At 40.4% G+C, this 12,895-nt stretch overlaps 1 protein-coding gene across 7 annotated transcripts in view; it reads left to right on the top strand.

Annotated features, from left to right (window-relative positions):
• Positions 1–11,292, top strand: part of CNOT8 (CCR4-NOT transcription complex subunit 8) — a 35,650-nt gene extending 24,358 nt beyond the window's left edge. For 6 of the 7 annotated variants that reach the window (XM_067032016.1, XM_067032015.1, XM_067032017.1 and 3 more), the window contains 6 exons: positions 3,725–3,906; positions 5,051–5,244; positions 7,303–7,464; positions 8,198–8,342; positions 9,012–9,122; positions 10,799–11,292. In XM_067032016.1, coding sequence (XP_066888117.1) covers positions 3,790–3,906; positions 5,051–5,244; positions 7,303–7,464; positions 8,198–8,342; positions 9,012–9,122; positions 10,799–10,948 — 879 coding nt within the window. In that variant the 5' untranslated portion in view covers positions 3,725–3,789 and the 3' untranslated portion in view covers positions 10,949–11,292. Of the gene's footprint in view, positions 1–3,724; positions 3,907–4,118; positions 4,169–5,050; positions 5,245–7,302; positions 7,465–8,197; positions 8,343–9,011; positions 9,123–10,798 lie in introns of those variants that run through there. The other variant, XM_067032020.1, reaches the window with a different exon arrangement.
• Positions 11,293–12,895: the final 1,603 nt, after the last annotated feature.

The raw sequence follows: 12,895 nt of genomic DNA, 5'->3' as shown, positions 1-12,895 counted from the left end.
TACAAAGTTACTGTGAGTTTTCTTCACTGTTATTTTGAAGTAAACCCCACATTTCATATTGTATCACTTATAACTATTTTTCATTATCTCTAAAAGGTAAGAACTCTTTTTTAAAAAAACTCTTTAAAAAAAAAAAAAAAAGAACTCTTTTTTTAACCACAGTATAACACCAGAAAGAAAGAAAAAGCAAAATAAACAAAACCCTGAAACAAAAAACCCAAATCAGGCATTGTTCAGACTTCTACTTGTTTCAAACATGTTATAGTTTTTTTTGTTTTTTTTTCTATCACTTGTTTAGAGCAGGGTTTAATTTAGGTCTGTATGTTTTGATTGACTGATAGGTTGCCTGAGAGTCTTTTACTTTTATTTCTTGTAATTTATTTGTTGAAGAAGCTGGGTTCTCTAGTTTCCCATAGAAGTTTCTGGATTTTGCGGATTGCATTGCTCTGATGTCTTTTAATGTGTTTCTTTGTGTTTTCTGTACATTGGTGGTTAAATCTAGAGGCTTGGTCAGATTCAAGTTAGACTTTTTTTTTGGTCAAGACTATTTCATAGTGGTGATGTGTTGTTTTGAGGCACATAATACCTGATGGTCTCTTTTTGTGATGATTACAGCCCTAGTGATTATTTTAACAACTTTACTGAGATATAGTTTACATACTATAAAACTCACCCATTTTCTTGTAAAACTCAGTGATTTTTAGTAAATTTAGTGAGTTGTGCAATAATCATTTTAATGGAGTTTGGGAACATTTCTGTCACCTCAGTAAGATACCTCATTCCCATTTATATAACTCTCAGTCCCATCCCACCGTGTAGTCTTCTGCCTTTATAGAGTTGCCTTTTCTGGAAATTCCGTATAAATGCCATTATGATTATTGCCCAGATCTCTAAATTCATTAGGGGTTACAAAACGGTGATAGTCTGTCATTCCCTATTTATTTTTATTTATACAACTTTTATAAAGAGAAACTTTCCTTCAACTATTTGGTTGCTTGGGGTTACAGTTTATATAGGAAAGACAAGATACATATTTTAAAAAATAAATCCATTCATTAGCATTCTCCAGTGGTGGCCAAGTAAATTTATTTTCTTAGTTCATTATGAACTCCTGGATTTAAATCTCTATCTGAAAAGTCGTGATGCATCGTAGTAATTATCCATAATGATGTTCATATCATATTTTATTTGATGAGAGGGAGCCTCTTCATATTGTTTCCTGAGTTCTTTTGATAAAACCTTAAGAGCTTCTTAGCTGGGGATCCTTGTTCTAAGGGTTTAATGTAAATATCTAATTGCCCTCTTTTTAAGTCTGCACTTTGCTGCTTGGAGGCCAAAGACGTTTTTTGCTTGAGTCCCTTTAGTTGCTTTTGCTTTTATGGAAATGTTTCAATTAGTGATACCCACTTCCCCTAAAGTAGTTTATGGTTGTGTTTAAAGTGACACCAAAAAGGGAGTGCATTGTTTCAGTTAGGGAAATAAGGAAGCGAAGCGGTACTGATTTAACGTTCATGGACATAGAAATGGTTTGGTGCCCTTTTGCAGGGGAAAACCTTAAGCATGGTTTAGAATTTAAAGTTCTGAGCCCCAACGTTTTCTTTTTTGTCTTTTTGGCCTTGCTGTGTGGCTTGTGGGATCTTAGTTCCTCGACCAGGGATTGAACCTGGAGCCTCCCCAGCAGTGAGAGCGCTGAGTTCCAACCACTGGGCCGCCAGGGAATTCCCCCAACATTTTCTTAATTATGGTCAGATAGTGGAATTTACTCCATGCTCAGTCGGAACTTCTGCCATTTTCTGATGTTCTTGATTTCTTCATCTGCATGCCTTTAATTCATGCCCATTGTGTATAGAACAAAAATGAGAAGAAATGGATTCTGCCTTTAAGAAGTGTTCACCCGTATTTGTTAGGAAGCTACCACAGTCTACTTAAGTTTCAGAGTAATTACAGTAAGTCTACTATAATTTCAGAGAAGCATCTGTAAAAGTGTAGAATAACTTGAATAAATGGAATCTTCAAGGGTTGGTGACAAACCAATAGATTGTTTTCTCAGAAGTGTCTCAGAGAGATGATGACACTTGACAATGCCAATTTTGTTTTGATCCAGATTCTTATTGTTGTATTTGCCTATCTTGAAAGTAGAAAGCAAAGGTTCGTTTTACTCTTTCTAGGAATTGTCCCTTAAATATATGTGCTGGAGCCCACTCTTACACTGTGTTGAGGATCTGTGCGTGGGTTTGCGTTTTAAGTAAATCCCCTTATGGTAGCTCCTTTTCGTCTTTTTATAGCTAAGTGTATCATTGCTATAATAACAGCATTACTCTGAGGCTGAACCATGTTGAGTTTTATCGTGTAGAATACTGTTGCCTCCCCAGTTTCCTCCCAGAATATACACTATAAATCATTCTGCTTCTGGTTGAATTATTTACACCTGCTGTCTTCTCTATTTTTATTGTTGAATTGATACTTAGTTTCTTTATGATATTGTATGTTGAAAAGCAGACATTAATAAATTCTGATTTTCATTGTGGTTGTTCAACTTGGGATTGGTTTTTACAAGTTAAATCTCTCACTTCATGATCTATTTGCCTCTAGTTGTATTTGACTTGTGGATTGTCGGGAAAAAGAATTTCCTTCTTTGGGGGAGTGGAGGGGCAAGTCGCATGTCTATATTCATCATACGGTGTTAGGACTTCAGTGTGAGAGTTCAGGTCCACATTCTTTAAGGCTTTCGGAGATCCCAGTACATTTAAACTGGCTAAAGTGACTCCTTTAGATATGTTTCCATGATTTGGTCCCTGTGCAAAGTGATGTGAAAGTCATGGTAAGGGCGTATTTGTGTTAACAGGGGACTATTTTAGTCTTTAGGTCGTCTGGAGAGGGCTCAAAAACTGGTTTAGGGCAGTGGTTTCATTTCTGTACTAAAGGGCAGCTCGGGCAAAAGTTTCTTCATGTTTCTTAAGTAATTTTATTTTCTTCAGGTTAAAGAACTGAGGGAGGGAGTGTGTGTGTGTGTGTGTGTGTGTGTGTTTTGTTTTGTTGTGGTACGCAGGCCTCTCACCGCTGTGGCCTCTCGTGTGTGTGTGTGTGTGTGTGTGTGTGTCTTTTTTTTTTTTTTTTTTTGTGGTACGTGGGCCTTTCACCGCTGTGGCCTCTCCCGTTGCGGAGCACAGGCTCCCGACGCGCAGGCTCAGCGGCCATGGCTCACGGGCCCAGCCGCTCCGCGGCACGTGGGATCCTCCCGGACCTGGGCACGAACCCGTGTCTCCTGCATCGGCAGGCGGATTCTCAACCATTGCGCCACCAGGGAAGCCCTGTGTGTCTGTTTTGACAAAGGCAGGTTCCCTCATCATATAAAATGGGTAATAAATATAATAGTCCTGGAGCTACCCTGGTGGCGCAGTGGTTGAGAATCCGCCTGCCGATGCAGGGGACATGGGTTCGTGCCCGGGTCCGGGAAGATCCCACGTGCCGCGGAGCGGCTGAGCCCGTGAGCCATGGCCACTGAGCCTGTGCTCCACAACGTAAGAGGCCACAACAGTGAGAGGCCCGCGTACCACACACACACAAAAAAAGTATACACATATATATGTATATATATATAATAGTCCTAATGTTTTAGCTTAAGCTGATGAAGTGATGGTAAAATACTGTTTTGATGTCTTTGTTAATGTCTTAATGCCAGTATGTAAATTAATGTGATTTCAAAACATGTTTTTGAATGTAGATCAGATCAACCATTGACTTGCCCTCTAACATAGTCAGCTGAAAGCGATTTCAAGTTTCTTCAGGATGCCTGCGGCACTTGTGGAGAACAGCCAGGTCATCTGTGAAGTCTGGGCCAGCAATCTAGAAGAAGAGATGAGGAAGATCCGAGAAATCGTGCTCAGTTACAGTTATATTGCCATGGTAAAGAGCTCTACTCTGTTTGACTCACCTTGTGGTATGGACTTAGGGAATATTTAATGTGAGATTTTTGAAAGAAATGATTACACGAAAGCCATGGTAAATTAAACATGATGGAAAGTTATGTTGCTTTTATGAAACGTCAAGGTAGCCTGTGTGTCTGAAAAGGATGTAATCTCTAGTATCTAGTGTTTATGATGTTACTTTTGTTTGCAGGTCTTTAAGCAGAAGTTGTCTCAGTCCATAGGGCACATCTGTTCCATAGGTATGGTGAATTTGACAGTGTTAAAGCAGTTTTTAAAAAGTAGTTGCCAACATTTAAAAATGAAGAGACCTTACTTAAATTCCAGATTTCTGGTATCTCTGGAAGAAATGGACAGATCTGGCATTACAGGGTCTATATTCCTGCCTGACACTGAGTGGCTGGAGGGAGACACGTATCATAGTGATGTCAAGAGCCTGTTTTAGGGGAGGCATGTACCCTTTAGTTTGCTCCAGTCCCCGTTACTCATAACCATTTTAATACCCTGCACACTTTACTCTGTTATATTAGCTGCCTGGAGTTTGCAACTCCTGCTGTGGAGGGTGTAGAATTATGTCTTTAGCCTGGTATTCAGAACTCTCTCTGATCCAGGCTTTTTACTTTAAGCCAAATGTGGCTATTTATTACTTTTGTTGAATGGCTGTTTCACTTTCCTGTATTTGCATTTTTATTTATATAGTGTTTTGTTCTCAACCTAGGCTGTTCCTAATTAACTGTATATGAACCTAGAATGTTATTTTTTTTTGGTGGGGTGGGGGGCGTGCTGCGTGGCTTGTGGGATCTTAGTTCCCCGACCAGGGATCGAACCACTGGACCACCAGGGAATTCCCGAACCTAGAATGTTCTTAATAGACCTAGAGTTAGTCAACTACTTCTATTCACATGCTGCTTAGGATCTCCAAGTTGTTGTGTAAAGCTTAATGTTTCTAGTGCTCCTTCTGTATAGATCAATGAAATCAGTATTTTAAGGTGAATTTTTGTGCCTGAGCTTGGGGCTTCTCACATAACTTTTATAAATTGAGGTAAAACTTTTATTTATGAATGGTCAAGTCAGCATTCAGTGTTTTGTGAAACCTTACGATGAGAGACTTTTTCCTTTTCTAGGACACAGAATTTCCAGGTGTTGTGGTGCGACCCATTGGTGAATTTCGTAGTTCCATAGATTACCAGTATCAGCTTTTACGGTGCAATGTTGACCTTTTAAAAATTATCCAGCTGGGCCTTACATTCACAAATGAGAAGGGAGAATATCCTTCTGGAATCAACACTTGGCAGTTCAACTTCAAATTCAACCTTACGTAAGTGTCTGCGACACTTCTCAATGTTATTCTTAGATTTGCTACATTTGTACAGACTGATTTCTAACTGATCTTATTAATTTTAAGTTTTGTTTCCACCAAACCCAAGTAGGGGTTGGAGAGAGTAGTCAAGCAGAAGATGGAGTAAGGAATCTCAAAAAGTCTCAAAAAGTAAAGTCCCTCTTAGAGAACTCTTACAAGTCAACAATAAAAAGACAGGCTAATTAAAAATGGGCACAAGGACATCCCTGGTGGTGCAGTGGTTAAGAATCCGCCTGCCAGTGCAGGGGACACTGGCTTGAGCCCTGGTCCGGGAAGATTTCCCATGCCACAGAACAACTAAGCCCGTGCACCACAACTACTGAGCCTGTGCTCTAGAGCCTGTGAGCCATAGCTACTGAGCCCACGAGCCACAACTACTGAAGCTCGTCTGCCTAGAGCCTGTGCTCCGCAAGGAGAAGCCACTGTAGTGAGAAGCCCGCACACTGCTACGAAGAGTAGCCCCTGCTTGCCGCAACCAGAGAAAAGCCCATGCACAGCAACGAAGACCAAACACAGCCATAAATAAATAAATAAATAAATAAATAAATAAATTTAAAAAATGGGCACAAGATCTTAATAGACATTTCTCCAAAGAAGATTTAGAAATAGCTAATAAGCTTATGAAAAGATGGTCACCACCATTAGTCATTAGGGAAATGCAAACCAAAACCATGAGATGCTACTTCATACCCACTAGGTGGCTGTGATCGAAAAGACATAATAACAAATGTTGGTGAGGGTGTGGAGAAATTAGAACTCTCATAGGGCTTCCCTGGTGGCGCAGTGGTTGAGAATCCGCCTGCCGATGCAGGGGACATGGGTTCGTGCTCCGGTCCGGGAAGATCCCACATGCCGCGGAGTGGCTGGGCCCGTGAGCCATGGCCGCTGAGCCTGCGCTCCGCAATGGGAGAGGCCACAACAGTGAGAGGCCCGCATACCACCAAAAAAAAAAAAAAAAAAAAAGAACTCTCATATATCGCTGTTGGGAATATAAAATGATGCAGCCTCTTTGGAAAACAGGCAGTTTCTCAAAAGGTTAAAAATAGAGTTACCGTATGACCCAGCAGTTCCACCCAAGAGAAATGAAGACATACATCCATGTAAAAACTTGTATATGAGTGTTCATAGCAGCATTATTCATAAAGTCCCCAAATTGGAAACAGTCCAAATGTCTATGATCTGAGAAATGGCTATATGTGGTATACCCATGCCATGGAATGTTACTGCACAGTACAGAGAGATAAAGTACTGACATATGCTGTACATGGATGAGTTTTGAAAACATTATGCTAAGGGAAAGAAGCCAGACACAAAAGATCACATTCTTAACCACTGCACCACCAGGGAAGTCCTGCTTTTCATTAAATAATGAGAAAATGTGAATCTTTCATAATTAAGACACTTATTTTGTGGGGGAACAATCCCATTTTTCTTTCTGTCACAGGTAAGATTACTTTGTGTGTTTGCTAGAATACTGGAAGGAATGAATTGATTTATTCTTAAATTATGAAAGTATTTCAAGAATACTTACTCTAGGGACTTCCCTGGTGGTGCAGAGGTTAAGAATCCACCTGCTAACGCAGGGGACATGGGTTTGAGCCCTGGTCCAGGAAGATCCCACATGCTGCGGAGCAACTAAGCCCGTGCGCCACAACTACTGAGCCTGCGCTCTAGAGCCTGTGAGCCACAACTTCAGAGCTCGCGTGCCACAACTACTGAAGCCTGTGTGCTGCAACTGCTGAAGCCCCTGAGCCTAGAACGTTGTGTTCCACAACGAGAAGCCACTGCAATAAGAAGCCCACGCACCACAACGAAGAGTGTCCCCCGCTCGCCACAACTAGAGAAAGCCCACATGCAGCAATGTAGACCCAACACGGCCAAAAATAAATAAATAAAATGTAAAAAAAAAAAAAAAAGAATACTTATTCTGTAATTTATAAGGTGATGGTAATATTGTTGCCCACTACTTCTGTTACCTTAACCACCAGCTAAGAAGTAAACACCTTCTCTTTTTAGAGAGGACATGTACTCCCAGGATTCCATAGATCTCCTTGCTAACTCAGGACTGCAGTTTCAGAAGCATGAAGAGGAAGGGATTGACACATTGCACTTTGCAGAGCTGCTTATGACATCAGGGGTGGTTCTCTGTGACAATGTCAAATGGCTTTCATTTCACAGGTCAGTCTCAAGAGTGTTTTTCTCTTCCTTTGGAAGCAAGGAATTGAATTCTTATGTTATCTTTGCAGTCCTCTTGGAACTCTTTTGTTGCTCACTAGCAGTTATAAAGTTGAAATGGTAACAGTTGCTCACATTTCAGTTTTTAAGAAAACACTTTGGAGCGCATACTGGTTTATTTCACACAGTACTAGGCTGTATCGTGGCTGCAGTGGGCATATGTCAAGTGGAAAGATGGAGGGTGGGAAGGATGGAAGAACTTGGTCATCTTTTTCTTGTCATTTAAATGGCTGGCCTGGAGTTTCCTGGGTACTCAAAAGCCAAATTCCCCTTAGGAGAAGTTATTTTACCTTTCAGTACCTTTTCTTTTTCTTTTGGTCACCCCGCCTGACTTGTGGGATCTCAGTCCCCAACCAGGGATTCATCCTGGGCCACAGCAGTGAAAGTGTTAAATCCTAACCACTAGCCCACCAGGGGACTCCATCCCTTTCAGTACATTTGAATTCTTGATGAATAAACCCACATTTATAAACCCTTGGGTTCTCTTATATATCTCCCATATTAATCTGTTATGTGGTTATTTAATGGAAGGTTCAGAGTACAGGCTAAACTGCTTTGGAAAACTGAAAGTTCCTAACATGAGGTAGCATCATAAGCTCTGAGAAATAAAGCAGTTGAATGCTGGGGCCTGTTAACTCCGGCTCTTTCACCTTACTGCCTCATTCTCTCCTCGTAGTGGCTATGATTTTGGCTACATGGTAAAGTTACTTACGGATTCTCGTTTGCCAGAAGAGGAACATGAATTCTTTCACATTCTGAACCTTTTCTTCCCATCCATTTATGATGTGAAATACCTGATGAAAAGTTGCAAAAATCTTAAGGTACACAATATTTTCCTTAATAGTAACGACAACAAGACAAAAATGCAGCCATGTCATTTTGCTTTATTGCGGTTTGTTCAGCATGTGTCCTTGAGTACCTGCTAGGTGCCAGCATGTGCTAGACAGGGCATATGCAGAGCTGATGGGCACACGGGTCTGTGTGGCAACTGCCTTTAACCTGTGCACGAAGGAGGCCTTCTGTTCTCCTCTGAGGGCCCATGAACCTCGAGAAACAGTTGGAGACATGAGGTATATGTATGATTTGTTAGGAATGGGGTCTACCGTGTGCCACACTCTCAGAGGGGTTCTTAGCCTTAGACAGTCGAAGAACTCCCTTTAATAAATTGTTGATAGAAGAGGTTTGCCATCTAGAATTGGATTGGTATTTACTATTTCCCCAACCTTGTTTTACAGCAGTGAGGACTTTCAGGGGCGGAGGTCTGACAAAATTAACGATACAGAAAAGAACGAATGGAGTGAAAAGTGGAATATAACACAGTGTATCATTTGGAGGGCTAAAAAGGGGATACTGCTGGGGAAGACCTGTTAAGTAAATGGCCTGTTCCTACTTCCTTGTCACCACAAGAAGTAAACTCAAGAATAGACATAGTTGACTACAGTAGAGAAGCCGGGTCTGTAATATTATATTTGTTTTCCTTACATCTCCAGGGAGGTCTTCAGGAAGTTGCTGATCAGTTGGATTTGCAGAGAATTGGAAGGCAGCACCAGGCAGGCTCAGACTCACTGCTAACGGGAATGGCATTCTTCAGGATGAAAGAGGTAAGGCAAAGGTTTTTTGGGCTGAGGTTTGTTGAAAATTTATAGTTTTTCTTGGAAGTTGGTGATCACCTTGAAAGCAGCGGGTTTTTTTTGTTTTTTGGTTTGTTATGCATATGTTCAGTATAATAGATGTGATTTGGGAGGCAAAGAAGCATTCTGAAATGGAGGTCATCTGAAGTGTACTTGGTATTCCTGGCACCTCTCATCCTTGCAATTATTTGCTTTTCTTCTGATTTCTATAATATGAACACATTTGTGAAACCACCCGCTTATTTTATGCTAAGTTCTATTAATTATCAAATGTCCTACAGCTAACATCATATTCAGTGGTGAAAAGCTAAAAGCTTTTCCTCTAAGTTCAGGAACAAGACAAGGATGCCCACTCTCTCCACTTTTACTCAACATGTTATTGGAAGTCCTAGCTGGAGCAGTTAGGCAAGAAAAAGAAATACAAGGCATCCAAATCAGAAAGGAGGAAAACTGTCACTATTTGCAGATGACATATATAGAAAACTCTAAAGACTCCACCAAAAAACTGTTAGAGCTAATAAAGGAATCCAGTAAAATTGCAGGATAAAAAATTAATATAAAAAATATGTTGTTTCTATACACTAATAGTGAACTATGAGAAAGAGAAATTACGAAAACAATGCCATTTACAATTGCATCAAAAAGAATAAAATAACCTTGGAATAAATTTTACCAAGGAGGTGAAAGACCTGTATACTGAAAACTCTTAAGACATTGATGAAAGAAATTGAAGAAGACACAAATAAATGGAAAGATATTCCGGGCTCATGGATTGCAAGAATTAATATTGTTAAAATGTCCATACTACCCAAAAGTAGTCTACAGATTGAATGTAATCCTGATCAAAATTCCAGTGGCATTTTTCACAGAAATAGAACAAATAATCCTAAAATTTGTATGGAACCACAAAAGACTCCAAATAGCCAAAGCAATCTGGAGGAAGAAGAACAAAGCTGGCAGCATCATGCTCCAAATTTTGCCCTCTGAGCTACCTTTGGCAATGTCTGGAGACATTTTCGGCTGTCATAACCTGTGGGAGTAGGGTTGTGTGCTACTAGCCAGGGATGCTGCTGAACATCCTACAGTGCTACAATACACTGGACAACCTTCCTCACGCCCCAGCAGAGAGTTATTCTGCTCAGTAGTGCCCCAAAGGGTGAGATACCTTGCTGTGTATGTGCTTCCTGTTCATTTTCTCACTCCTAACAACCTATTATTATATTACCCATTTTATGGATAGGAAACCGTGGCTTAAGGAGCGTTGAAGTAGTTTTTCTAAGATCACACAGTGAGTCAGTCTGAGTCTAGAGCTCGAGCTCTTCACCATTGCACTGCCTGTTAAAGAGAAGGGAGGAGATAGAGGCAGTTGTATTAAACAGCAACAGCAGCACAGGGATCCTGGCAGTAAAAACTCATGGAAAGTGGAAGTCTGTTCAGAAAGGGGAGCCTATGTAGAGAGAAAGGAGCCTGAAAAGACTGTGTAGGAAAGGTTTGGAGCCTTTCTTTATGCAGTTAGTTTCTAGTTGGCTAGGTTTTCAAGGCTTTAAGAGAGCTGGGAGGTGCCGATGTAGTGTTGCGACTTGGCCTGATTCTTGGCATGACTCTCGGCATGATTCTCACCAGGGGTTCTCTGTCCTATTCTGCAGTTGTTTTTTGAGGACAGTATTGATGATGCCAAGTACTGTGGGCGGCTCTATGGCCTAGGCACGGGAGTGGCCCAGAAGCAGAATGAGGATGTGGACTCTGCCCAGGAGAAGATGAGCATCCTGGCGATCATCAACAACATGCAGCAGTGATGGCAGCGAGGCTCTGCAGGGTGGGCCTGTCCCACAGTGGTGCTTCATGGGCTGACTGTGTGTACTTATCTTCCTCCCCAAGAGAAAAGGCTTCTTTTGAGCAAACTGTACCTACCATCTGCGTTGACAGGAAGACTTTTGTTTTACTGAAGACAAAAGATGTCTTTATTTTAGATCCAGAAGAACGGAGTTTGCTCTGAATTTGTAAACACGTCTTCCCTATTCCTCATCCCTAAGCCTCTCTTCTCCAGTTGCCTCCTGCCACCAGCATCCATGGCTCATTTGACACCTTCTAAAATCCAGGACAAGTCAGAAACAAACTAGTAAAATGTATATAACTCTTACCTGTGTCATTCTTTTTCTTTTAAATTTGTTGCTAATCTCTGAGGATGAAGACTTCTTGCTGTGATTCTCAGCTGAGCTGAGGGCTTCAAGGGAAAGTGGAACCAAGTGGTGGTCTTGTGAAGTGGGTTATAGATGTTGAGCCTTTCCTTTCCTTCCTTTCTTTTCGTTTATTTTGACCCTTCTCGAGGACATTTGCTTTCCTCACACTTTGTTGGTCTTTATGTATTATTCCATGGAAATGAATTACTCAGTGCTGAAATATGAAGACCAGATAATGAAACCTTTCCTTAAAAACAAAATTCTACTGAATCTGTCTACCCTTTATTCACAAGGAACTCCAGAATGGGTATTAAGTTAACCACTTTCTTTAAGGTCTGTGTTCCATTGTGCCACTGAGATTTGCTGTCACATGTGCATCATTTGAAATCATTTTAAGTTTTCATTTCATAAAATACCTTGGATTTATTTGATCCCGAAGGAAATTGCTAAGAGCAGGTTTTTGGATCATAAGTCTGTTACATTTTCAGTAATGTGATTTCAGATGGTCATCTGTATTCTCCTGCCTCTCTTCTGTTTTCCCTGCCTTTCCTTTTCAGCAAACTGAGAAGTTAGGGAGATGGATTATGGTGAGTACCAGAAATGTGAGTCTTTTAAAAGTTATAGTGGTTACATGTAATCAGGACAGTAAGGAATTTGGCTTATAGGGTTCTCTTGGAGTAATATCCCACAACTGGGGTAGGAAGCTCAGGACTGTGATTTTGTTTTTTTTTTTAAACTAGTCACTTAAAAAGTACACTGTATTTTTTTTGGAATGACTACAGTACGGACAATTTCAAAAAACCAAAAACTCCTTTGGAATAGTGGAAATGAAAACTGATAACTCACTAAAGTGGTTGAATAGTCTTGCATATTAAAAGCTTATGGAAAACTCAATTTAAAATGATTAAAAAATGTCAAATATTATAAGCTGGTATTTAAGATGCTTGTAAATATTATTTATGTTTTTAATTTTGTAAAATAAAGATTTCTTTTTAACCACTGGCATGAAGGTTTGGTCTTTCAAAGCTCTGAATTGCTGGCTTTAGAAGACGGTTGTTCGCTGTCAGTGACGTGGAAGCATCTTGTCTGTTCCCTAACTCTTGCCTCCATTTTCCACAAGTTGGCTTGCATACAAAATGTCTCACTTTGTAGGAAGCTTTTAATGAGCAGCTATGTAAACGGAATTGTCTCTTTACTTCATATGCCTCGCTGATTATTGGGCCTTACTAGGAAATCAGTTTTAATTCTACTTCCTGGTGCTACTCCATTATATATGGCAGATTCACTTATTAATTAGTAGACTTCTTTTGGATAAATTGAACGTCTGATATCCTAGACTTGGTTCAGGACTTTGTTTCCAATCCTTTCTATTCGTCCAAAAATGTGGGGTTGTAAGAAGTCAGGTACAGGAGCAGATCTAGGATTTTGACTGGGATGTTCACATACTGGAAGAGATATATTTATCGTTAAGATTTGTGGTAAAGCAGCATAGGTCAGTGGTTCTTAACCGAGGTGCTTTAGCATGCTGGTGACTGTGAGCCCTACACATATATCCTTAACAAA

This window comes from Kogia breviceps, chromosome 4, assembly GCF_026419965.1.
Source record: "Kogia breviceps isolate mKogBre1 chromosome 4, mKogBre1 haplotype 1, whole genome shotgun sequence".
Taxonomy (NCBI): Eukaryota; Metazoa; Chordata; class Mammalia; order Artiodactyla; family Physeteridae; genus Kogia; species Kogia breviceps.
This window is presented reverse-complemented; position numbering and strand designations above follow the sequence as displayed.